The sequence below is a fragment of the Tachysurus fulvidraco genome, chromosome 3, assembly GCF_022655615.1.
Source record: "Tachysurus fulvidraco isolate hzauxx_2018 chromosome 3, HZAU_PFXX_2.0, whole genome shotgun sequence".
NCBI lineage: Eukaryota > Metazoa > Chordata > Actinopteri > Siluriformes > Bagridae > Tachysurus > Tachysurus fulvidraco.
Genome location: NC_062520.1, coordinates 13,496,905 through 13,523,181, shown reverse-complemented (window position 1 = coordinate 13,523,181; position 26,277 = coordinate 13,496,905). Strand labels below are relative to the sequence as shown.

The 26,277-nt window shown below is 39.0% G+C and overlaps 1 protein-coding gene across 1 annotated transcript in view; it reads left to right on the top strand.

The window, feature by feature from the left end:
- rspo2 (R-spondin 2) overlaps positions 1–26,277 on the top strand; it is a 51,118-nt gene that overhangs the window by 13,826 nt on the left and 11,015 nt on the right. Inside the window, exons 2-4 of the mRNA XM_027148929.2 lie at positions 9,314–9,499; positions 17,794–17,937; positions 18,790–18,978. Of these exons, the coding sequence (XP_027004730.1) occupies positions 9,314–9,499; positions 17,794–17,937; positions 18,790–18,978 (519 nt within the window). The remainder of the gene's footprint in view (positions 1–9,313; positions 9,500–17,793; positions 17,938–18,789; positions 18,979–26,277) is intronic.

Here is a 26,277-nt window from a genome sequence, read left to right as displayed (position 1 = left end):
TTAGTTGGAGTATTATTTGATCATGTGGGTTTAGAGGAATGTGCAAAAATAGCAGACAGGAGGGTTCCTACATTGGGTGATAAAATTGAAGGGAGTTTCATTGATCTGTGGTTGTTGTAACTGCACCTCTTAGAGCAGGATGTACAAAGCTGATTTCTAAAGAATACTACATGAGACTGAGTGAGTGAATGTGTGTGAGTGTGTGTGAGTGTGTGAGTGTATGAGTGATGAGTGAGTGAGTGAGTGTGTAAGTGAGTGATTGTGTTATTTAATGAGTGTGTGATTGTATGAGTGAGTGAGTGAGTGAGTGAGTGAGTCAGTGAGTGTGTGAGTGAGTGTGTGAGTGTATGAGTGATGAGTGAGTGAGTGAGTGAGTGAGTGTGTAAGTGAGTGATTGTGTTATTTAATGAGTGTGTGATTGTATGAGTGAGTGAGTGAGTAAGTGAGTCAGTGAGTGTGTGAGTGAGTGTGTGAGTGTATGAGTGATGAGTGAGTGAGTGAGTGAGTGTGTAAGTGAGTGATTGTGTTATTTAATGAGTGTGTGATTGTATGAGTGAGTGAGTGAGTGAGTGAGTGTGTGAGTGAGTGTGTGAGTGAGTGAGTGAGTGAGTAAGTGAATGAGTGAGTGAGTAAGTGAGTGTGTGAATGAATGAGTAGATGAATGATTAAATGAAATGAATGAATGCTGCAATGAGTGAGAGTATGAATTAATGAATGAGTAAGTGAATGAAGTAAGTTAATGGATGAATAAGTGAGTGAGCGATTGAGTGAGTGAATGAGAAAGTGAATGTATGTAAGAGTGAGTAACTAAATGAACAATTAATTAGGAGATTGAGTGAGTGAATGAGTGAGTACCTGAATGAATAGTTTAGTGAGAGTGAGCGAGCAAGTGAGTGAGTGAGTAAGTGAGTGAGTGAGTGAGTCAGTAAGTGATTAGTGAATGATTGCGTGAGTAAGCGAGTGAGTGAGTGATTAGTGAGTGAGTGAGTAGTAAATGAGTTAGTGATTAGTAAATAGGTTAGTGAGTGAGTTGTATAGTGATTGATTAGTGGGTGCGTGAGTGAGTGAGTCGCAGATTGAGTGATTAGTGAGTAAGTCAGTGAGTGTGTAGTTAGAGAGTGAGTGATTGAGTGGGTGGGTGAGTAAGTGAGTCTGTGAGTGATTAGTGAGTGAGTCACAGATTGAGTGACTAGTGAGTGAGTGATTGAGTGGGTGGGTGAGTAAGTGAGTCTGTGAGTGATTAGTGAGTGAGTCACAGATTGAGTGACTAGTGAGTGAGTGATTGAGTGGGTGGGTGAGTAAGTGAGTCTGTGAGTGATTAGTGAGTGAGTCACAGATTGAGTGACTAGTGAGTGAGTGGTTAATGAGTGAGTGCATTCATCTGCAGGTGTGAAAATCAGGTGTGAGCTTTATGTGTGGTAAATTACCAACAGGTGTGCTAATTAAATCCATTCCATTTCCCACCTGTTTTAACAATTTCTTTTTTTAACTTTTTCTTCTGTTTTATTTTATTTCCGTTGTATGTTCCTGATTGTTTCTTTGTGTTATGTGTCTTTTTTCCTTGTTCTGTGTCTTTGCAAGTGTTGTTTAAAGCAAGTTGTAAAAGTCTTGTCTGAATAAAACAAATAAAATCGATATCTAAAATCTATTTACGTAGAATCAGTAAATTATCTGACATGTTAAAAAAATCCAGCAAAAAAACACGGTGTTCAGTGCTGTTTTAGGAATTGGGATAATTTATATTTTGACTCTAATAAAATAAAATAGTAGTATTGTTTGATTCATAAATGAGTCCATGTAAACTCAGCGATTTTCTTCCTTTTCCAATACTCACCCAACTCTCCCCTAACACATGACTAGGGCTACAATCAAGGAGACTGAAGGCTAAAACTATATTCACTGATACAACGATTTTATCACTGCAAGTCCCCAGTTGCTGTATTTTGATGTCACCAGTAAACCTTAAACCGGGTGCCACAGAAATAACTTTTATCATAACATGACATTCCACTTGACAAAAAATCAGTTTTCTTGCCACTAAAATTCTGGAAACATTCTGGAGAAGTCTTTGTGTTTGTGTATAAAATTCAGCGGTGTATATATACATTGCATTATTCGAGATGAAGGAAAGGAAGTGTGTGTGCTGTGGCACAGATCCCGAGTGATCACGCTCTACTGTCTTCACTCCCGCTGGTAATCACTGCACTAAATCGCTCCTTATTTAGATGAAGTTAAACTTCTCTGAGCTGTTGTCAACATTGCAGTAAGAAATGTGTCTAAGGAAATTTATTGCAGGAAAAATATCTTTTCAAATGTAAAGGAGCAAAAGATACTGTTACTCTCTACTCTGCTCCTTTTCCCTTCACATCATCGCCTTCATCTTTAGCCCTTTTATTTAGTGAGGATAACATGATCTTACTGCCCTGTGGGGTATTCCAGAAGTTGGAACAGTCTGCATTTTCTACTAAAGGAGAAAAACCTAAAACACATGTCAGTGTGTGCTTGGGCACGCTCCTCCAGTGAGAACAACTCTTGTGACGAAGTGCTGATTGCACTGCCTGCTGTTCTCGGATGCTCTGAGCACCTGTGTGCATCATTTTGGCCCATCTTGCGTGCCTGAAGAGAATAAGCAGAGATCAGGCAGCTCGCCCCACTGCTGTTTCGGGAACATACCCAAAAGCGTGCTCTGACCTTCTGTGGTTTTTGTTGTTTTTGGAGAAGTTAATGGTTATAACATAATGAGCCGCAGGACATCAGGTGCTAATTGGGAAAATCTGCTGTTTTGTGGTTGTACAGCTGTTGTCTAGTGACCAGTTTTCCACATATTTACTGTCGCTGCAAGGTTGTAGATGAGATTTTCATTCAGTTCAACATTGCTACAAAGCAGCTTTACACATATAGAAATTCTGGATGTAAATTTTAAATCTAGATTTTTTTATATCTAATGAGCAAGTCAGAGGCGACGATGAAAACTCGACAAGGAAAAACTCCCTGAGACGACACGCGGAAGAAACCTAGAGAGGAACCGGAGTCTAAAGGAAACCCCCTCGTCATCTGGGTGACACCAGAGTATGAATATAAACAGTAATATAAACAGATGAATCCATTAAGACCAAGTACCAAGGACTAATTTTCCTAATAGCAGCAGCATTACTCTGAAGCAGTTTCACAGTCTACACTTTCTATCTCTCACTGTAGACTGCAGGATATTACTGCCAGCTCCTAAACTCTTGCCGGATACATTTATATATGACATCCACTGTTTAAGCATGGAGATTTGATCTACAAATTTACCAATGTCTGGCTTTCATGCTAAAGCCTGCAGCAAAAAAAACTCTCCAGTTAAGCTAATAATATGGCAAAGTAAAAAGCATTTATTCAGGCACATGCTGCTAAAGCATTATAAGGACTGAGATTGCTCTAAATTGTAAACATATGCATACAGTGCGAACTGTTAAAGTAAACTTGGAAAAAAGGCCCGAACCTCTAAATCCCGACCATTTCCAGCTGTAAAGTACTTTAAAATGAGGGCCAACATATTTGCTGATAAACTGAAACAGAAATGCATTTTTGGAACATAAAGCACTGTATCCCCTTAACCATGACTGCCCCCCCTCCCCCACCACCTTTTTTTTTGTTGCAAAGAAAGTCTTCCACAAGTATAATGAATAAAGTCATCTATAATGCATGTAGGGGGGCACAGTGGCTTACTGCTTCACACATTTGCCTCCGGGGTTAGGGGTTTGGTTCTTCCCCCTGCCCCGTGTGTATGGAGTTCATGTGCATGTTCTCCTCATGTCTCAGGGGTTTCCTCTGGGGACTCTGGTTTCCTCCTCCAGTCCAAAGACATGCACTGCATGCTGATTGGCAACTTTAAATTGTCTGTAATGTGTGAGTGTGCGATTGTTCCCTGTGATAGATTGGCATATTGTCCTAGGTTTGTGAGTGTGTGTGACTGTGATTTGCCTCCTAGGGTGTCCCCTGCCTTGTATACCAAATCCCCAGGCTAATCTATGGGTTCCCTGAGACCCATCTGTAAGTGTTACAGATATAAGGTGGATGGACAGATGGGTAATACATGTAGTTGGTTTGATGCTGTTTTCTTTTTGTACTTTGTTGACATTCTGAAAGCTTTGTTTCATGGACATGACTCCCAGTTTCCAGGACAAGTGGCTAGAGCTTTTGGCAGCCAAGTTCTGCTCTTAGACACTCAGCAAGGACGCTGTGAACTTGATAGCTCTCAAAGTCAGAGAAACAGAAGCGTATTTCTCCTGTGGTGTGCTATAGTTTTACTAGTCTTGCTTTTTAGTAGTGCATTACCCAAGGACTTTAAGGATGTTATATTACAAGTGCATGCTTCTGTTGGCAAACTTCATTTCCACCACAGAACAGAGACCTCATAAGAAGGCTTGGGTTTAGCTTCTGAGGGCTGAGGTTTACCCAGAGCTCTGGCTGTTTATGTCAAAAATATTGCTTTGCATGATTAAAAGGTTCCTCAGTTTGTTTTGTGTTTTTTACTTAACAGGTGCACATTTATAGGTCAGTTTATTATGCATACATCCATCTGATAACTTCAGTTAAATTTTTTTTAGTGATTTGCCTTTCTTGGAAGAGGACTATTTCTGGAATTGATTCTTAGACTATTCTGCAGAAACTGAACATCGATAATGAAGTGTGATTCCATTGGGTTGTTAGTGAAACACTGCAATCCTAACAGGATTTTTGAGGTGGTTGTAGTAGCGGTGAGGGCCTTGGTTGTTCTTTAGCAGCTTAGTCTAATGATGCTTCACATCTGTCTTTTACACAACTCTCACTAATTGGATGAACACAAAATTACCCCTAGTGATGTGGGTAACTTACTTTCTAGGGGGAGCAATCAAAGCTCGCAATCAAAGTTTGCAATCAAAGTTGCAGTTGTTTTATGGCTTAAAAAGTCAGAAGCTTTTAATGACTCATTGTATAATACGACGTGATAGAGAACAGTGAGACCTGTGTGTACTAGCATGAGTGTTGGAGGTTCATGTGTGTATGTCTCTGAGAGAGAGAGAGAGAGAGCGAGAGAGAGCGAGAGAGAGAGAATATAGGAGGTCTTCTTGGGTCTACAGCCGTCACGGTTGTCTAGCGTTTGTTAAACGTACCTGAGATTTAGCACTATTCAGGCGGATCTCACTTGTGCCCTAATTGCTGTTGATCACAGTTCAAAACCAACATCTTCTGGCTGAAGTAATGAAGCAAAGGCCAAATATGGTGTCATGGCTCTCAATCTTCATGAACAAAAGAGAAAAACTTACCTGAAGAAACCACATTATTACCACTGCAGTTGGGCAGAAAGACACTGATATAGAATTAATTTGGAAGGATATTTTAATCCTTGCAAATTAGTTCTCATTTTTCATCGTGTCACGGCACACAGACGGAAATCTGCTTGTCTGGATGAATGTTTCAGCCCTTACTATCGAGTGCCCGGTGTTCCTGTGTGGTGACGGCTGCGGGGTTAAGGAACACTATTGTTAGTTATGAAAGGAAAGTAAGTCTTGCCTGTGTGACAGATATCATAAATTCTAAAACCAGAGAGAAAGATTGAGTGAATATGGGAAAGAAATAAAAACCTGGCTAAGAATGAAATAACATCTTCAAAAGAATAATGATCTGCAGGCTTTCTGTCCAAACATATTCAGACATATACCTTTAATCAGTTACTCCAGACACTTTGTCTTTCCTGTCAGGGGCTCCTTCCAAGCTGACAAGAAATGAGATGATGTGTTGGCTGATTGACATTTAGGTCTCCCTTTATAATATGGTGACACTGAACGTGGTTAACAGTATTTGTTTAAACTTTTCTAAATGTAGTGTTAAAAGTGCTGATTATTTTTCTCAGGGATTTTATCTAGGATTTTTTTTAATTCAGATGGATATATGCTTCAAATAAACGGGTTTTAAAATGTGCGTAGTTGTCATGAGGTTTCCTGTTTATTTATTGTTTATGAAGGGAGCCAGTACTTTGTAACAATCAGGTTTTCGGACACAGGAAACATGACATGCTGCAGTTTTGTTTTATTGATTTAAAGAGAGAGTGTGTGAGAGAAAGAGAGAGAGAGAGAGAGAGAGAGAGAGAGAGAGAGAGAGAGAGAGAGAGAGAGAGAGAGAGAGGCTGGTGCAGACATAATTGTTCATAGCTGTTAGAATGTAAGTAATAAAAGGAACTAATTTGTTTTGCAGGCAAATGTTCTTTAATGTTCTTTAATATGTAACTATATTGCTGTGGTATAAGAGGAGTATTGTCTTTATTTTTTATTTAACCAGGAAGTGTGAGGAATCAGAAACAGATTTACATTATTCTTTTTAAACTGGACTATAACTTTTAGAAATATAATGTAATGTAATGGTGCACATGGGCTTAGTGACTTGCAGATTTGCCTCACACCTCTGGGGTTGGGATTTCAGATGCTGCCTCTGTTCTACATGCATGGAGTTTGCATGTTCTCCTTATGCATCAGGGTTTCCTCCATGTGGTCTGGTTACTTCCCCCAGTTCATTATTTGTAGCTCTTAATTGTTCATGTGAATCGATATGTGTGTGAAATGGTACCATGTTTGTTTCCTTGTGCCAAGTTCCTGAGATATGTTTCAGGCTCCTTGTGACCCCATGTAGGTTAAGCTGTCCAAGAATTAGATGAATGGTAAAAATGTAAAATCGAAATACACTCATGCTTTGTACTATAGCATCAGTTGATTTAGTTTTATCCATGGCAATTTACACAGAGCCTGGAGTTTCTAGAAACCAATGCTCTTTGATCGCTAGGATTTGTCTGTGACTTAGAACTTTGGCAGAAATGCTGTTTATTTATAAAGTGCAGATTGTTGTTCTCAGATCTTGAATGCAGAGTTGCATGTGAATGGTGAAGGCTGATGTCTTTCTGAGTGGAGGCTTCAGCTACTAAAAGCAGTCGATTACACTATACCATCTATCCCAAGTTAGAAACGAATCTGAGTGTTGAGTTTGAAGTACAGTAGGTGCTACACACGCTTGTTTAGTTGTTTCCGCTCTAGGTAGCTGTGTGTACTGTGTGTAAAAGGGCAAAAGTGATTTTGGAAGCTTGTTATGATTTCTGGTTTAGAGCTTAAACATGAGCCCCTCAAGCAACTGTTGAAAATATTAGGTGGGATAAGAGACTCCAACCATAGTTGTTAAAGCCTCAGGTATAAATCAATTGGTGGTGAAACAAATTTTTCATAGAATGTGGAAGCCCTGAGTCCTGGAGGACAGCATTTGGACACCCCTGTCTGAAATGCACTGAATCTCAGCCTCCTATTTGACATAGCTGTGGTTTGAACCGGAGCAAACAGGACCTTGCTCCAAAATCTCATCAGCTGAAACCCATGCTTTCGAGTTTATAAAAAATTTATATAAGCTTAGTGTGTGGAGAGCACACTTTGCTGGGCTCTGCTGTACATTCTGAGTAGAATGTTACACAATACAGCAAACAAAACAAATCCTCACGAAGCAACGAAGCCCAGCAAACGCATAGGTTGCTAAGTCATGCTAATAGCAAGCAAGCGTTTAACAGAACGTTATTAATGGGAATGTTGCTGAAACAGCTATGAATTGTTTCTTAAGTACTAATAGGTGTTGTTGAAATGGATGACCGAGCTGCTGGCTGGATGAAGTTAAAATGGGCAAAAGATGAGGAAAGAAAACAATAGTTTGCAATACCACCCACCAACTACCTAACTGATTGAATGCTCCAATGGCTGTCTGCTTTTAATACTTCCAGCCCAAATTTCCTCAATTCTCCATGCTACAATAGCAATCAGGGTGTAGGCTGGTGGGGAAGAGAACACAAATGTCAGGTTACTGTAAACACGTCAAAACTGTATACTATATGTCTTTGCAAGTGTGTAATGCGGTCTCATAAAAATGCGCCTACTTAGCCTTCTCATCACGTATTGTAAGCTTGCAATATGAAACCCAGCTTAATAGAAATTCAATATGGTATTTTGTTAGTGTTAAAATAACCGGAAGATGGCCTTCTGTACAAATGACTTTGATGTCAGTATCAGCCATATTCAAGATGGAAGACCAGCTTAGAGATTTATTTAGGTTTAGCTTTCCATGGGAGCAAACACTGAAACATTGGTTGTATTGTAACAAAATATTTAATGACAGAATGTGACACATTATTTACGTTTCTCAACAGTATATCAAATGCAGTATATACATTGCATGTCTGGAAAGAGCCACAGGGAAAGCTGATACTTTGATAGTATGGATCGTTTTACATTAGTCCCTGTTGATTTTTTTTCCCATAAATCTTTTTTTTTTTTTCCGAGCTAAAGCAATAGATATTGGGTAGGGATGGCTGAAAGATGCAGATCGTATGCATCGTAGAGGCTGAAACACACAACCTACGATCAATATAGACTTTATTAAGAGTCTTTAAAGAAATAAATTGAACTAAATTAAAATGAATGGCATCTCAGCTTTAAATTCCCAAATGACTTTTTGTAACGTAGTAGACTTTTCATCTGTCATTGTCAAACAAAAGCAGGATAAACATAAATAAAATCAACATCAAGTGAATATAGTAAAAGAGAAAGTCTTTAAAGATTAGATAAATGGACTAGTGGGCTAGCCCGGATTACCAACAGCAAGACAGCACATTTTGAAAATGGAAAAAAAAACAATCCACTTATAATAATACACTAATACACTCTAAAGGTTTATAGTTATTAATACTTTCCATTCAAGTTAACTTCAAATTGTTTAGAGATACATGTATACAGAGCAGCACAGGACCTCATTCTGCATGTGCTCCCAAGGCATGATATTTTCTAAAGCATTGTGGTAGGTCATACACTTAGTCCTGTTACTCTATCTCAGCGTGTGATATTTAAAACTTGGCCCCAATCAATAGTGCTGTCTCTTGTTTGCAGCTATTGTGTGCACCCGAGGACATTTTCCTGTAAACTGGACACTAAGAAGTTAGACTAGGAGAAACTGTCGAGTTATTACTGGTTCTTTTGCCGTGAAAATATGGCTTGAACCATGTTCATGTGATAAGCTCAAAACCAAATCAGAGTGACGTTTGCAGGGTTTTTCTTTTTTTTTATAGAAAAATTTCGATTTCTCGATTCAGTGAGATTTGTAATAAAATCAGTTGCGACAGCAAATCGTTCAAATCCTTTTTCTTTTTTTTGTAGTTGTTCTTAAGGAAAATAGTGTAATAGATGTTGTATTGTGTTGTTAATGTCAAGATTGTCAACATCTCACTGCTGTTCGGTAAAACCAATCTATGTCTTGTCATGTGTTCCAGCTAGCTATGTTTATCCACCCTGCAAAGGCTGCTCAGTGTGTTCGAAGGATAACGGGTGTATGACGTGCCAGCCCAAGCTCTTCCTTTTCCTGAGGAGGGAGAGGATGAGGCAGTACGGCGAGTGTCTCCATGTTTGCCCCTCTGGCTACTATGGCACCCGTGGGCCGGAGATCAACATGTGCTCAAGTAAGACCCTTTATCCTGTTAGCACTGCATGCGGCAAGGCATGGACACGTACGCACCACACTCTTACAGCACACATTTAGAGACTTGAATTCAGAACAGACGGAGGAGAGATCTTTCAGAGTCGTGCAAGTTGGATGGGAACCAAATGTGTTTAGAACAGTCAAAGCTCCATGAGCAGTGGTTCTGCTTCAGTAGGTGCCATTTTGCATGTTTTACAAAGGTTGTTTGCGAAATGATCAGTATCAAAGAACACACACACAAGCACACGCACACACATGCACAAGCGCGCACACACACACCAACACGCATACACACACACACACACAGACTTTTTAAAACTTTGCATTAACATTCCAAAATAGTGTCCAGTAAAATTAAATGGTTTGATTTTAGTCTTTTTTTCTACATCATGTGCTCTGTAAAGACATCTGGATCCAATGCAGTTCACTGTGGAATCAATGGAAGTGAAATATGATTGGTTACATATACAGACGGAAACATCTGAATGACAGCACTGTGTTCACATAACCATTCATAACAGACCCATGTCTGGTGGTTATATGATTTATTCAAAAATACTAGCTAACTTCCTTTCGAAACTTCCTGTCTCTTCTGTTAAAAGCTGTTCTGTCAAGTCTGTTGTGGTAGAGTTATATGTGAAGCCATGCTGATGAAATTACTATAATGATCTCTAAAGCCACTGTTTATCACATTTATCAAACTTGTAGTGCTGATTGAGGATTACTGTCTGCATTTTATATTTCAAACACGGCCAAGCCAACACATATTCCAAAAGTATAGGACACAGCTACAAGTATTTCTGGATATTTTAAACACATTATATGATAAAATGCAGGTGAAAGAGCAAATTTTCCAGCATACTTTTAGGTAGACTTGCAGCTATTTGCATTTGTGACATCCTGGCATATCTATGAGACCAACAGTGCAAGCTCGCTAACCCTAGCGAGATAAAACACAATTTAGGGAACAAAAAGTATTATGCCTGGTTGCTTCTTATGTATATTTTTATGATCTAATATGTTCTCTCTGTCTATTTTACTATATAACATGCGTATTTAGTTTTCCCTGAGCCAGATAAGTAAGCTAACTAAAACCCAGAGTGATAACATATACAGTACACACAATCTACAGAGTATATCTATTTCTCTCAAATGACAGATGGCTGTCTGTCACTTGATTTAATCTTTGTCACATATTTAATCTTTCAACACTTCCATTGGACAGGATAGTTAGAACAGCCCAGGAGCTATAATATGACAGGAACTAAAATGCTACTCTTTATGCTATACAACCATAAAACAATAATAAACCATACTTCCTACAGTACTCTTTCCTGACTCAGTTGCCTTTTTCATGTAAAAAAGTGCACCTTTATGTTGCTCAGACATACATGGATAACAATATTACACTGAAGTCTAAATCTTGGACATGACCCTCGAGACCAAATGTTTTCATTTCTCTGCTGAACTCTGCAAATATTGGGGTTTTAATTTTCTAATAAATAGATTGAAAGAGCTTGTAGTTTTTCTAATGAGGTATGATCGGTACATAAACCTTAAAGCCTGTATAATATACTCCCAGTTTAGAATTGTTTTTGTTCCCTAAATTTAACCAGACATCCCCCTCAGAAACATGCTGTTTAAATTAAGCGCTTAGTATTAAAACAACGCTGATGGAGGATAGCAATATCTTACGCCTGTCTGTTGAAAGAATACAAAACTCCTATTAGCAAAATATGTCCCTCTCCTCCCAAAATGCTGGCCAGCATCATAACATTATTTTAACATTTGTATCTGGCTAGAGACACTCTGGGGCTTTTGTAGGTTTAGAGAAAAGCCTGAGGTGTTGGCTGAGTTTGTCATGTGAAAACAGAAAGGAACTCGAACCCAGTAGGTTGTGGGAGCCAAGCTTCTGACAGACGTGGCTGAAACAGTTCCTCAGAGGACCATGTCAGGACCTCCAGGCCCAATAATGTAGACACACCGCAGACACCTCAGCAAAAAAAAAAAAAAAGCCACTTCCTTGCCCAAGACCAAGATTTTTTTTTTCCAGTTTTAGTGAGCACTGAAATATAGATGGGAAGTCAGACTGAGATAAATTTCTGGTTATAAACTAGTGGCAAAAATTCTGGATCCTCTAAGCCATTTGTGTCATCTGTGAATATTGATCTTAAAGCAGACTGATGCATGACAAGTTAATCTGTTTTCCCATTTGATTTGATCTTCTCCCAGAACAAAACCTCACAGTCATGTACCATTAGATCTCAACAGGAAGCTTACTTTGATCCCAGTGTGATCCCAATTTCGGTAATAATCCAGCCTCACATTTGACCCTCGTAATTCTATAAGTTTTGATTTTTTTTACTTTGTCATCCTGGGATAAGCTGTTCTTATCTGTCAGGTATAATGGGATGTTCTTAGAAGACTAGCTCAAAAAGTTAATTGTTGGGAAATGGCACACTAGAATCACATAACGTGGAATGCACCATTACAGCGTGACTTGGTCATGTTTTAAAAAAAGCCGACTCTGAGTTCACTTAAGGAGCTGTATGATATTACGCTCAAGTGTGTCTGTGTGATGTTGTATCCTTGAAGACTTGGGGAGAGGGAAAAAAACAACAAAGGCAAAGGAGCGGCAGGTTGACACTGTGTCAAAGAGCCTTTCTCAGGGGCGAGAGGGTCAGGTGGTGCTCTGAGACATCCACCAGATTGCACTCTCTCTAAACGTTCTCTGGTAAGCATCATCTCAGTGACCCCAACCTACAGGTGCACACTTTAGCCACAAGGGAAAAAATGGGTCATTCTACCATTCCATGTGGGAAGATTCGCCAGAGTGAAGGGGCTAAAAAGTGTTAGATGGGGAGGAAGTGTAAAAGATAAAAGTTGAAAAAAGAGGCTTGGAGGGAGCAAAAAACTGTGCAGGTATCGTCAGTTTTTCCACAACGTTGTCAAATGAAACCCTCTCTCTCATCGATCTGGAACCCGCCCATTTTCTGCTTTTTCTCCCAAATGACTCTTGACTCATTGTGTTTTAACAGTGTTATGCATACACACACGCACACACACACACACACACACACACACACACACACACACACACACACACACACACACACACACACACACACGTACACTTGTACACACGTACACACGTACACTTGTACACATACATAATTTCACTTATGCATAGCTGAGGTGGTTCCACTAGAAATTAGATCTTAACTACAGTAAATGGAGAATCTAATAACAGTTTAACAGCTGTCACCAAAACACTTAGAAGCTCAGTGGGTTCATCCAGCCCATTTATCTTTATAGGTATAACGCTTCTCTGTCAAAGATAGAGGCACTGAAGATGGCAGCATACATGAATAATGTAATAATTCTAAGCATCATTGTGTCTTTACGGCAGTCCATTTTCACTGCAAGTCATTAAAATTTTAAAATGATTCCTTTTAAATTGTGGATGATGAATTATTAAAATCAATACAAACTGCTGGTGCTTTCTATAGTTTACAACAAAGTGTTGCTCTGACTCTGAGAAGTCTGTAACTAAGATGACGTTCTTTTCGGAGGATTCTCATAGAACACAGTATAAGGGTTTCTGTTGTACAGAAATATCTAATAACATATTGACTTGGGTCTGGACGCACTCTGGCATTCACAAGGTTTGTGTTAAATCTTTGAAAAAAAACTTCCTAAGTTTAATATAGTTTCCCCAAACAAACAAACAAAACAAATACTAGCTTAATAGACAGGAAAGATTTTGATTGGCAGTAACATAGAAGAATATTAGAGCCCATATAGGAGTAACAATGAGTTTTTAAAGTTTTTTTTCCCCCTTTTCTTAAAAGCTTATTATATCAAGTGTGAAATATTTACGATTTACCTGACTTTGTTGAAGAAGTCTTCAGTGTTAAGGAGAACAACAAATATAGTGCTGTTTGACTTTTCTCTGTAAAACCTAATATTGTATATGGCAATAAGCACACTTTCCAATAACAAGGGAAAAAACATTGTTGATTTGTTACCTGTAGTGTATATGCCACAAGAGGATCATTTTATCTTGTGAATTTTTTGCCCTGCATTTTAAAATATGTGATAGATACTTTATAATTCATTCCACATATGAGAATGCATACCTTTGTACCCATCCTATCCCTTACCTCCATCCTGTCCTAACTCTTAGTGTATTTAAATGAATTTTTGGAAATCTTGTGTTGCTGCTTTGGAAGTTAAACAAAATGCCCCATGCCTAAAATGGTACCCCAAAACCATTAAGGACTCAGCACTGCCCAGCAAAATGCGGTGTAAAGCTGCCAGAGCTCTGTATCCTTTGGTTATGAATGGGCTGTTCCATTTACAGTGACGTCATTTGAGACCTGCAAAACAGCGGTTGCATTTGGCCCCTGTGTCTGCACCGACCACATAATGCAACTTGGGCCAGACAGTGTGAAAGGCGCCTGTCCCTGATCTGTCAGCAGCTCTGTGCAGCAGCAACACTAAATGGGTTTGGTGCATGCTGCAAATCTGCACATCAGTGAGACTATCTAGTGTATCTAATCCATTTCTGTCCCGGAGGGATGAGAGCTTCCTCTTCTTTGTTAGAAAAACAACATTTTCTGTTAGATTTTCCTTCTTAAGTAGTGATGGCCAGAAATGTAGCGTTGTTTGTAAAGGCACTATCTCAGTGATAGATGGGAACACCATCTTGTGTGCAGAGCTGCCTGTGCAACCGTCAGCACTGTCCCTGTTAAAGCCCTGGGGAAAACCGCAAAAGGCTTGGCTTACCACTCAGCATTACTAGATGACATGGCTGGGTGTGAGCAAGAAGTCTGTGTGATATGCCTTCACCAGCAGAAGGTCAGAACAGCCAGGCTGCCTCCACTGGGCCTGCTGAAGGAAAAATGGAAAAATGTGGCTGGATTTTTTTCCCCCACCTCGGCACGGTGGTTAGAGGCTGGTTAAGGGCGGACATCCCTGCTGCACTAAGCATCTACTGAAAGCTTCACAAGGCATCAGGCCAAATTCAACTTTTGTCCACTTTTTAAAAAAAGACTTGACCTGTGGGTGTCTAGTCGACTTGTTTTTATAAGCAGGATTTATGTGTCTGACAATGTTTGCCTAAATCTCAACAATGCCATATATATATATATATATATATATATATATATATATATATATATATATATATATATATATATATATATATATATATAGCAACATATAAAAAACCAAGGATACAAAGTCATGCACTAAAGATAAAAAAAAAGTTTGTGGAAGTTGTGAAAGGATTGTCTGTTTTTCATTACACTAATTGTCATGATTAAATTAAAATTATAATTTTTTTATTATTATATTTTTGACTTTTTCAACATTTATCATTTTGTGCATGCCAACTAAGATGATTCCTCATTAATCCTTTAGGTATATTGCAATCCAATAATGATACACTTTTGTCTTTTTCCCCCGTTCAGTGATGCTGCGAGTGATCGCTAACTTTAACAGCTTTCTACTGTACAGATAAAAGCAACATGAAAGTGTTTCCTGCACATGTTTTTTCAGCACTTTTGAGATTCTGTGTCATTTTCATTTACCACATATCTATGCAGAAAGCCCACTGCATTGGAACTGTTCCAAATTAAACATACTTTTCAAGGAGGGTAAAAGTGTAGAAAGAGCAGAAAGGTTTCAGCACCGCTTTAAAAGAGGAAACGGAAGAGCAATACCTGAGAGATTGAGGTGCTAAGATTAATGACCTGCTTGCCGTAGTGAATAATATAAACTGGCCAAAAGACTTTAGTGGAATTGTAGGGAAAGAGGAGCCCTGAAAAGTATCATGGAAGGATGTAAATTTTCCAAGGAAAATTAAAGGAGCAGAAGTTTGTTTTGAGTATGCACTGCGAGAAAAGCCTGTACAGCTCACACAGAACTGGGGTTAGAACTGATTGAGTGTTAGTGAGATCTTTGGTGACTGAAGTGTGTATACAGTGAAGCTTTTAGTTGGTACGCTACTGAGTAGTGACATTACAGTAATTTAATGGTTTTTTAAAAATTATGTATTAGGGTTTTAGCATCTCTGGATTCAGAGAAGGCTAGCAGTGTTATAATGAGTATTCAAATATGTGACTCAAATGATATGACAAAGGTGTTGTCTTGAGTCTTGGGTGTTATTTCCTTGTAATATGGTATGCTCCTTAGTTGAAGTATTATTTAATATCGTATAAAGATGTTATGTGTAATACAAAAAAAGTTTTCATGAAATGGGATATTGCCTTTTGGCCTATGCGGTGATGTTCAGTATTTCAGAATCTGGCCTGCTGTTTACAGATGGTTCCTTAGGAAGCTGCTGTCTGAGCTTTATGCCAGACATGAGTGTGTTTTTTTCCACCTGGTTTTCCCTTGTTCTTTCCCTTTTCTGTTGGGTAAATGATGTGATCAGGTGATGACAGGCTCACCATGGCTGATGGTTAATGGACGGGGAGGGTTGTCTTATTACAGTTCTGATTTATTAGCTGTTAGTGCCTATCATGTGCTGGACATGTAGGGACATCGAACTGCTCAGAGCTCTTATTCCACTGGCAACAAAAGTACACCACATCCTCCTGTGTGGCCTTTGCATCCATGCCAAGAACTCTACAGTACATTGAAACTTGACCAGCTAAGCACATGTTTATCAAACAGGGCTGAGCTGTTGTGGTGTCTGCTGGGGTGTCGGGGTGAAGACAGCATGTTGGAGACAGATATGAGAAAAAGATTTGTTTACGTTTACACAGTCTACTGTTGTACCATAGTGAATCTATGAGAGCTATTCAAGGATGGTTGAGCCTGCCATATTATTCCTTGTATCACATCAAATGCTCATTGTATTCTGTTCAGAATCTTCTCAAAGCCTCAAAAATTCTCTGTTCTGCTCAGGCAGGAAATTCCCACTCATAATCTGCTTATATTTTACTGGTCTGTTACTCTACAGCTGGAGCATGTGATAAAGGTGATTGTGAATGTTGTGTTCAAGACTGTATCCGATGTGAGTGTCATCAAATTTGCCAACCAGTGGTCTGCTTATAAATGCAGGAATCTTCTCAGACCTGTAAATCTTAGACTTGTTTTGAGGACAGGTTTTATGGACTGGGCCAAAAATGTGTAGGGATTTTTCTGAATATTTAATAAAAGCCCTAATTAACTTGGCTTATTAATTTCACACATTATGATACTAATCCACACAATAAAAACAGATCCACATAACATCCAATTTACAAAAGCATGAGCTATGCTTCATGTATAAAATTTCATTTTAAGAATCTGTATCTGGCATTTGAGACTTTAGGCAAAAAGTGAGTCAGTTGGCAATGTTGCCTAAAGAGCACAAATACTACAGAATATGAATAATCAAGTGGCATGAAAAAGGCTTGAAATTGCTAAAATCTGAGAATCCCAAAGCTCATCAGGCAATCAGAAGTCTCATGGGGCTTCTAAGCATCATCGTAAACCAGATGACTCTAGGGAACTCCTTTTAATCATGTACTCTAGTGCCTGGTCCTGTTGGCGCAGCTAATGTAATCTGCTTGAGAATCATGTATTATTTGTCAAATCCAATCTTGACAGCGTGGGTCAAAAGAGGAGAGGTTCTTCACCATGACTGGACACTGACAATGGTCAATAGCCAACAAATGTTTCTCTCTTCTTATTCTAAGTTAAGAAATGCAGCCAGAGCTGGGTTTAATCACAATATGGGGAATTTACAACTTGGTGGTTAGAAGATCATTTATAATGTCCTATCTCTCTGGCTTGTAATAAATGAAACATAGCAGACTACAAATAACAAATAAGGCATGTGAGCACAGCTTCAGATACATGTGAAAGAGTTGTTACTGTATATAAGATAGACCGTTTTACTTTGTGCTTTTTCCCCCTAATGATTTGAGACCTCTAATGACTTGAGACCTCTAGTATTGGATGTTTGTATGATCGCAACACACACACACACACACACACACACACACACACACACACACACACACACACACACACACACACACACACACACACACACACACACACACACACACACACACACAGCATGGTCTAAAATGTCTGTTAGGGATAAAGCTCATTCTGCAATTTAGCACTGCCTCAAGCAGACATTTGCAAACCCCACTTTTTAACCTTAATCGTTTTACAGCCCCTCATTCAGTCTTGATCAGAAGCAGATGCGTAGATAATGTTTATGTGCTCAGCACCTTTTTATTTTAATCTCTCTTTCTTGCCTCTCTGCAGGATGTAGGATAGATAACTGTGAGACCTGCTTCAGCAAAGAGCATTGTACAAAGTGCAAGCCTGGATTTTACTTGCACAAAACCCGCTGCTATGAGAAGTGTCCAGAGGGCTTTGCTCCACTGGATGACAGCATGGAGTGTGGAGGTGAGGAGCGTCTGCATTAGAGAAAGCACTGAGATAGCTTGTAGTCGGAAACAAAAGGCAGATATGTCATTCTGTTACAGTAAAATAATCCACACTCAGAATAAAAACTTTGGACCATCACTACCATGAAGATTTTTCATACAGTATATAATATAACACAATGTAATATTACACAGTGTTGTATTGCTTTGATTTGGTTACAATTTCAATCTCATGATTTTGAATAATTTATTCATTTAATGTTATGGAAGGTGCATGAGACAATGTTCTGCTATTACATATGTTATAACAGATATTCTCTCACCACATCATGAGAACCCATAGCTTGTCATGTTACTGAGAAACTGTTAAAAGCACAAAGTCTGCTGTCCTGAAGACTTAATGACTGATACCTTCCATAAAAGACTCCTTCCATAAATATTAAGTAAATGTCTTATTACAGAAGACTTCACTGTAACAAGAAGTATGGGTATTTGTTTTTAAAAATGAAAAAGTTTTTTTAATTGAATTATTATTCTATCTAGATTATTTTGAGTGTCCACCATGAAGTCCCCATGAATCAGTTGTTACTATAGAGACCATAATAAACTAGATTGAGCACATTAATAAATATGATATAGTGAAGTAATCTATTATAAAATGCTCTTTGAATTCCTGAACTCATGGAGACAATACAGTTTGAGAATTCGGTTCATTGTGGTATAATCAACATTAATAACTGATCAAATTCTCTGATGCGAATAGAGTGAAAAGGCTCATGTTATAATCAGCTGTTGTAAAGAATGGCTGTAATGTTGTGTGTTTGTTAACTATGTATTTCTGAACGCTTATACAGTATTTTTGTTCTTTCAGAGGGCTGTGAGGTGGGTCAGTGGAGTGAGTGGGGGACGTGCACCAGGAGAAACAAAACATGTGGCTTCAAGTGGGGATTGGAGACTCGCACACGACACATTGTGAAGAAACCACCAAGGGATACGATACCGTGCCCTACAATTGCTGAGTCCAGAAGGTGCAAAATGCCTATGCGACACTGCAGGAAAGGTGAGATACACCATATATTAACACTCCTTTGGTCTAACTCTTTAAATGAAATTCAAATGATCCTAATGCATTTTGAGCAGATGCTAGAAAATGTCCTGTACTCAATACATCTCTCCAGAGTGAGACTCAACATCAGAGTATAAAAGCCAGTCAGAGATGCATTTGCACATCTTCAGAAAATCTTTCTTTTTCATGAAACATTTTCAGATATGCCAGTAATGATGACGATAATATGAATATGCAAATTAGCCCATGATGACTTTTTTGAGCAGTCTTTAGCTACTTTCCCTTATAAAGTATTGGCAGTGCTGCCATGAAGTGAGTGGGCAATGTGTAAAATCACTGGATGTATATTTTTGGTATGTTTTCAAGTCTTGCATAAAGAGACCATCTTATAGATTTCTTCTCAGTGAAAAAGGCCATATCAGAGTCGAAGTAGAGACAAACATGCAGCACTTTAACATTCACCTGTTTCACAATAATCTTTTTTTTTTCTTCTCTACACTGTCTTCACTAACCTCAATACTTTTTATTTGAATTGTAAGTGGCTGGTGGTGTGTTTTCATGCATGATACATTACTGTTTTCCATGCTCACTTTAGCCTGCCTGCTATGTTTTGCCGCAGTATATTTTCTCTTGGCTTCTCCGCTCTCTTCATAGTGGAATTGCTCAGTGTATGAAGTGCAGTGGCACTCTCTGTTTCCTCTCGTCTATTCAAGACTTATTTGCGGTACGTGCTGCATGCAGCTTCACTATTAATAGAGAGGTCCAGTCTGGAGGAAACTATTTCCACTCTAAACACACCCATAGAAATACAGTAGTTTTTTCTTTGTTTAATATAGATGGGCTCACCTTGCTAATGAAAATAATTGCTATCATGGGAAAGTCTTATTAGCCAGAATGTATTAAAGAATTCATCTCTATCCTTTTTTATTTTTAGTACCTGCTGACCTGATTACATATATTTAATTTGTGGTACTTCAGTTATGTTTCTGTTACACTAATACACTTATAATTGCAATGTAAGGTCACCATAAAAACAACACTTCCTGAAACCCTAGCTGTTTTCATTTTCAATAATGTTGAGTGTTTTTTTTTTGTTTTTTTTTATCATTTTAAAATGATTTCATTAAGCGTCTGCGGTACACATGGACTGTATTAATTTAGTCTGAATATCAATATTTATTTAACTGCTTCTTGGCATCAAATGAGGAAGCCAAAAATATCGTTCTGAACTAAACCCCTTCATTCACAGTTCAGACTGCTGTGTGTTTCAGTACACACAGATCCTAGACTTTGGGTACACCCAAAAAAAAAGAAAAGCCTGAAGTGAACAGGCATGGTGTTCAGGTGAGATGTGAGAAGTGCAGTGATGTGCTTATTAAATGAATAAATCAGAAATAGGTTATGTGCTGTTTCCCTTTGTCAGAAGCAATGAAATATCGAAAACTCTGTACTTGAAAGAATAATTCTCTTTTCTCTTACCTGACATTTCCTAAATTTGTTTATTATTCTCAATAATTATTAAGCACACAGACGTATTGTCATAACCAATATGATGTAGTATATGGTCAGTAATTGGGGCCATTGTTAACATTAATTGAATGTACTGAAGAATCGTAGTTTTCAGATTTCCGATCAGATTCATTTGAGTCAGAGATAGCATATACTCACATGATTTGCAGGTATAATAATGATCTGTCCATCCATTCTCTACACTTCTCATTCTACTGGGTTGTGGGGAACCTGGAGCCTATTCTAAGTGACTTGTAGTACAAGGCAGGACACACCCTGGACAGGATGCCAGTCTAGCCCAGGGGTCTCACACACACACACATTACAGACAATTTAGAGATGCCAATCAGCCTACAATGCATGTCACCGGACTAAGCATGGAGAGAAAATGCACGTGAACTCTACACACAGAGGCGGAAATCATAGCAGCAAACCTGGAAGTGTGAGGCAACCTTGCCTTCCTGCATAATGATTAAATCCTGGATATGGAAATAGTGTAAAATCTGACTATATTGCTTTCCCGGTGAGACTGTAAATGCCTCATATCCAGAGTTCACTGAAATGGAATGAATGAATGAAGGAATGAATGAATGAATGAATGAATGAATGAATGAATGAATGAATGAATTAACGGTGCTACTGAATGCTCAAATCTGAAGGTATTGATCTTACAGTAGCTCTATTTTGTAGGATTAGTAGGTTTATTTTAATAAAATCTTCTCAAGGTTATTTTGTCTACAGTAAACGCTCAATTACAGCACTTGAATGGCAGACACTTGGAGGCTATTCATAAAGAAATAACAAATATTTTTTTACTCAACAAAGAAATACATACAGTATAGTTATTGATATAAGGAAATGTTTATTTAACATTTATGGTGTCCAGTGTCAGCACTTTGTAACAGTCAGTATTTTCTTTCCATGGGAAATGTTCAGTATAGAGGACTTGGTTTCCATTTTTCAGTAACATGATAAGTTGCATTTTTTTTGTCTTATTAACTTTAAGAGACAGAAGGAAAAAAACAGAGAGGCAAGTGAATGAACAGCCATTTATAGCTGCTTTAATCTAAGTGTAACTACCTTGACCTGTGGAAATTCCACAGTGTTAAATGTTAACCATTAATAAATACATTTTAAAAAACTTTTTGAGGATGAAACATTTTAATAAAACACAACATGCTGTTTTAGGAAAATAAAACACTTTAGTTCTGAACTCGGGGCTCTGATCAGCACAGCATCACCACTCAGTGTTGCTTGTTTTCCTTTAACAGCACGTCCTGTCATATTTTATTCCTTACTCCAACCTATATGTCTGCAATTTGCATTTTGCCTCCAAGCTGTAATATTACACTGGCCCTAACCCACTCAGAGCTCATTCCTTTTGACATCCCTGTTCTAACTCTGCCAAATTGCTTGGCAAATCGTTGTCCATTCTACTTGATGTATCTGTTACAACACTGCCAGCTGTCATGCTCCGCCTCTTCAAATCAGGTTTGGAGGTCAAGGAGTTTATTTTTAAGCTATTCTTTCTCTTCTTGCTTGAGGTGTTTGTTGCTTTGTTGCAGGATGAGAGTTCTTTTGCTATAAATTGGCAAATGGTGATACATTTTTTTATTGCTTATACCAAGCTCTATTATTTTCTATAATTAGTGTGTATCATGTTATTTTGTTCCTTTATTATCTTGTATGTTTTTCCTCAAAAACGTGTTATCATGCCATCATTTACAAGCAGTAGTAGAACCAAGGACCAAAGCCTTTGAATTTAGGCTTTGAGAACATTTCTCAGTCTTTTGTTAGAACAATGGACTGGATAGAATTCCTCCCAGCTGACCTCTTAAATTACACTGGATTCCAAGGGCTGTGTAAATAAGTCCCTGAATGCTACCTAATATGAAGCTTTTCTCCGCTTATACAACAAATTACATTTAGACACCAAATGGGATTATGATCAGTCTATAAACATGCATGTTCAAACATATGTCACAGTCTCATGAGGACCAAATAGCACGAGAAGAAGCAGAAGGTGGCCAAGGAGATGTGCACTGGGTAATATCACTATTTCCATAATATGCCTAAAAGACACTATACACCAGGATTGGGTTACATAAGAAAAGAAGTTCTATACTGTTATGGATTAAGTTGATACTGGATATCAGAGAATAAGAGAAAGCAGCAGAGAAAAAAACCTAAGAATATGCAGGTCTACTATTTCTGGCATTGTTTATCTGATCATCCTATTTCCATCACTCTCGGTTCAAATACCACTACGAATTATTTACAGATTTTTACAGATATCCAGGCTTCACTCTTGACCGGACCAACCGGATTTATGCTGCCCTTACCAGTGTACCACTGAGAACATGGAAAACGCTTATAATTATTTGCATTAGTGCAGTGTTCTAATGATGGTGTAGTTCTTCTACAGGATTCCACAGCAGCCATCAGGCGTGGAAATTCAGTGTTGCTTGGCTGCTCAGAGTTGGAGCTTGGGAGTCGGTTGCTGTGCCAACGCTCCCCTACAGGCACTTCAGCCTATTGTGGCAGTGTGTGGCGGGACTCCCTGGGGTGGGCTACTGCGTGGCCCATAAACACTGTTTATTAATAGGCGCTTGACTGCTTTCGAAAATGAAACGCCTGCTGAGCTCCATTCTGCGCCTTCCTCTGCCCCTGTCATCATACACAGAAAACATGCTAGAGAAGAACAGAAGATTGTAGCTGAGAAGGGATTTTAGGAGAGAAGAGAAAAGAAGAGTAAAGAAGAGAAGAAATTCAAGACTAAAAGCTTCTTGAGAAAAACATCTTAATGGTTGTATCTCTGTAAACAGTTTTGTCAGCACCCTTAAGTAATCTTCCAGCATGTCACTTATCTGATGTTTCCATCCCGCCAGCTCAGCTGACTCTACACAGACCTGTCAGGCCCATGGAAGTTTCCTTTGCAAAAAAAAAAAACATTTACGCAGAAGGACATTTTACATAACTAATATTAACTGTTGTGCAAACAACTAACAATGTTTCTGCTCACAACAGTAAGCCCTTGATAACAGGAAAGAGAAGAGAGATGGCGATAAGATGAAGAGGAGAAGAGAACAGAACAAGTGGACTCACTTGGTAATTTCAATGATGGTAGCAAAACCGCTTTAAAAAGACAGCAGGAAACAGTCTGATAAAAACACACATTACTGAGCATGTGTGTGGATCAAAAATAAGCCCTTTTTGGAAAGTGCTATGTATGCAATGGATGATATGACATAAGAGACAGAGACACTCACTTCTAATCAATTATTCCAAATGGCTCCCGGATTTAGCTTCAAGCTGAAGCACCTGGTGTGATGCCATCGATTTCCCATTTCTGTAAACGGAGAAATGTGCGTCACTGTTTCATTTACCACCTGCACTCAAATAATTTACTTTCCTGCTATTGGATATGTCGATCTAATACATCTGCTAAACTAATACATCAAAGAAACCTCAGTTAAGATGCCTTTTAAAGTTGTGTTTGTGTCTTTAAAGTTACAATCTAAGCTAACTTGCCAACGTATCATTGGCGAAAAATCCAAACTCGACCCATCACAGCAACAAACAAAATAGACAGGATCTGATGTCTTGATCTGTTTGAACTGACTTATACACACAGCTGGTTTGCACTTAAAAGTTTGCCTCTGTGTACATCTGCCAGTACCTCCACACCTGGCTCTGAGTGCTCACCCTACTCCTTTTGCTAGCACACATGTGTCTCTGTGTTAGTGGGAATAGATGGACAAGTCTGAAGCTGGAATAATTTGATTTTCATGCCAGGTGAGTCTGGGAGCCAGTAAAGGAGATAATACAGAGGCGTAATTGCCTTTAAAGTGTCATGGATCAGGCTTTCCATGACTGAGACCATGTGCAGATCTGATTTCCTGTACATGTCTAGCCTAGGATTTGTGTGTTAATGATTGGCTACTGAAAAACTGCAGTAGCATGACAGAGAGATATCCTTCTCCTTCTTCTCCGCCTCATCCGAGCATTTTAATTACACATTTGGCATCTGACTCGCCACCCATGTTTGGTTTGGAAAACCAAAGTCCAGATCCATTTTTGAGCATCTTTGTGTCAAACATGCTCATTTTGTCCTGCCGTCAAGCCAGCACAGATGCATGCTTCCACAGACAGCTAATTTACTTCTTCTGGCACACACACTCATTCCTGTCTGCGGAGCAGCGCACTGGGCCGACTCATCCAAAACAAATAGCAAGCGCTGCACTTTCGCTATCATTGAGCAAAACCTCTTGGATGCACTTAGTTTAAAGAGGCCGAGGGATAAGGCAAGAGCCACTACCTTAGCTTATTTATTTGATTACTGTCAGGCTGTTTGGCTTTCTTCACAGAAGCATGGGGCTCATCGTAGGAGACAGCGAACTGTCGTCGACAACTCCCAAAGAGATTTGGAATGATTAATGCTGAATTATGTCTAGGTATTATCACAGACAAGTGCTAAAAAGAAGAGGATGGCCAGCAGGAGCATGGGACATGTCATTTTCCCAGGACAAGTGGCGCTCACTAGCTGGATGGAGTTGTATCATGATTATTCATGACCATTGCCAAGCCTGTTGTGACTGCAGAGTCTGTGGCCTAATCTTCCTTTAATTATCTCAATCTGTAGCACAAACAGAGAGCCAACTCCATGTGATAGAGCTCAGTGTGGCCGTGCATGCATTAACACCACAAGCCCCTTTCATCCGCCACATAAAAATATGAAGCTGAAGAATGTGTGAGGTTGTTCAGAGGTCAACAAATGGTTTTTGTCAGCGATTATATATAATACTCAAGTCAGTTCAGTAGTATGAATCTCTTAACATTGAAACAGGCAGAGATTAAATAACAAAAAAAACAAAAAGACTTTTTTTTCAGCATTTTCTCATCCAAAAACCTAAATCCAGTGCAGTCATTGAGCTGGCATGGAGTTTGTGGCTGATATCTTGGGGTTAAAGCCTAGTGCACTGATTGGGACGTTCTTTCAAGGTTTATCCACTGGCAGTCCTCATGGTTCCTGGTTACACTGAAACCCACATCATCTTTTTTTCAGACTGACAAGAATCCTGATAGCTAAAACTTGGATTCAGCCCTGATTTTGAGCAAACAGTGATATGTTCTTTTGCTCAAGTTAGTCCAAGCATACTCCAGTCTAGTGAATTTATTTAAAGGAAAGATTGATATTCTATCTGCTCTCTCTACCATCTGTGCCTATCCCAGGAGACTTGGGGCACAAGGCAAGGAACAGCCTCGACAGGATTCCAGTCTATCGCAGGACATAATTGCTCACACACTGGACAATTTGAGATGCCAATCAGCCTAAAACACATGTCTTTAGGAGTTTAAAGACAAACCAGAGTACCTGGAAGAAACCCCCAAGGCACAGGGAGGATATGAAACCTCCAAACACACCAGAGGTTGGAATCAAACCCCCAAGCTTGGAGGTGTGAGGCAATAGTGCTAACCACCAGGCCACTGTGCCTCCCAGGATTAATGTTATTCAGCTATTTAGGAAGAGAGCATTTGAGAGCCTGCATAGCATCAGTATAAAAAGGATTCAAAAGATGTTTTATTACCACATCAGCTAATATATGAAGCATCATCGATTTTCAGCCATTGCTCTTCTATCACAGACTACAAATTCTCACCTGTTTTCTACATCTCAGTCACACTGTGCTAATTTCACAGGGCCTCTGGAAAATCTTTCCGAAGTAAGACCACGCTTTCTCACACTCTCTTTCACACAAACACTACGTGCAAGTCTTTGTGCTC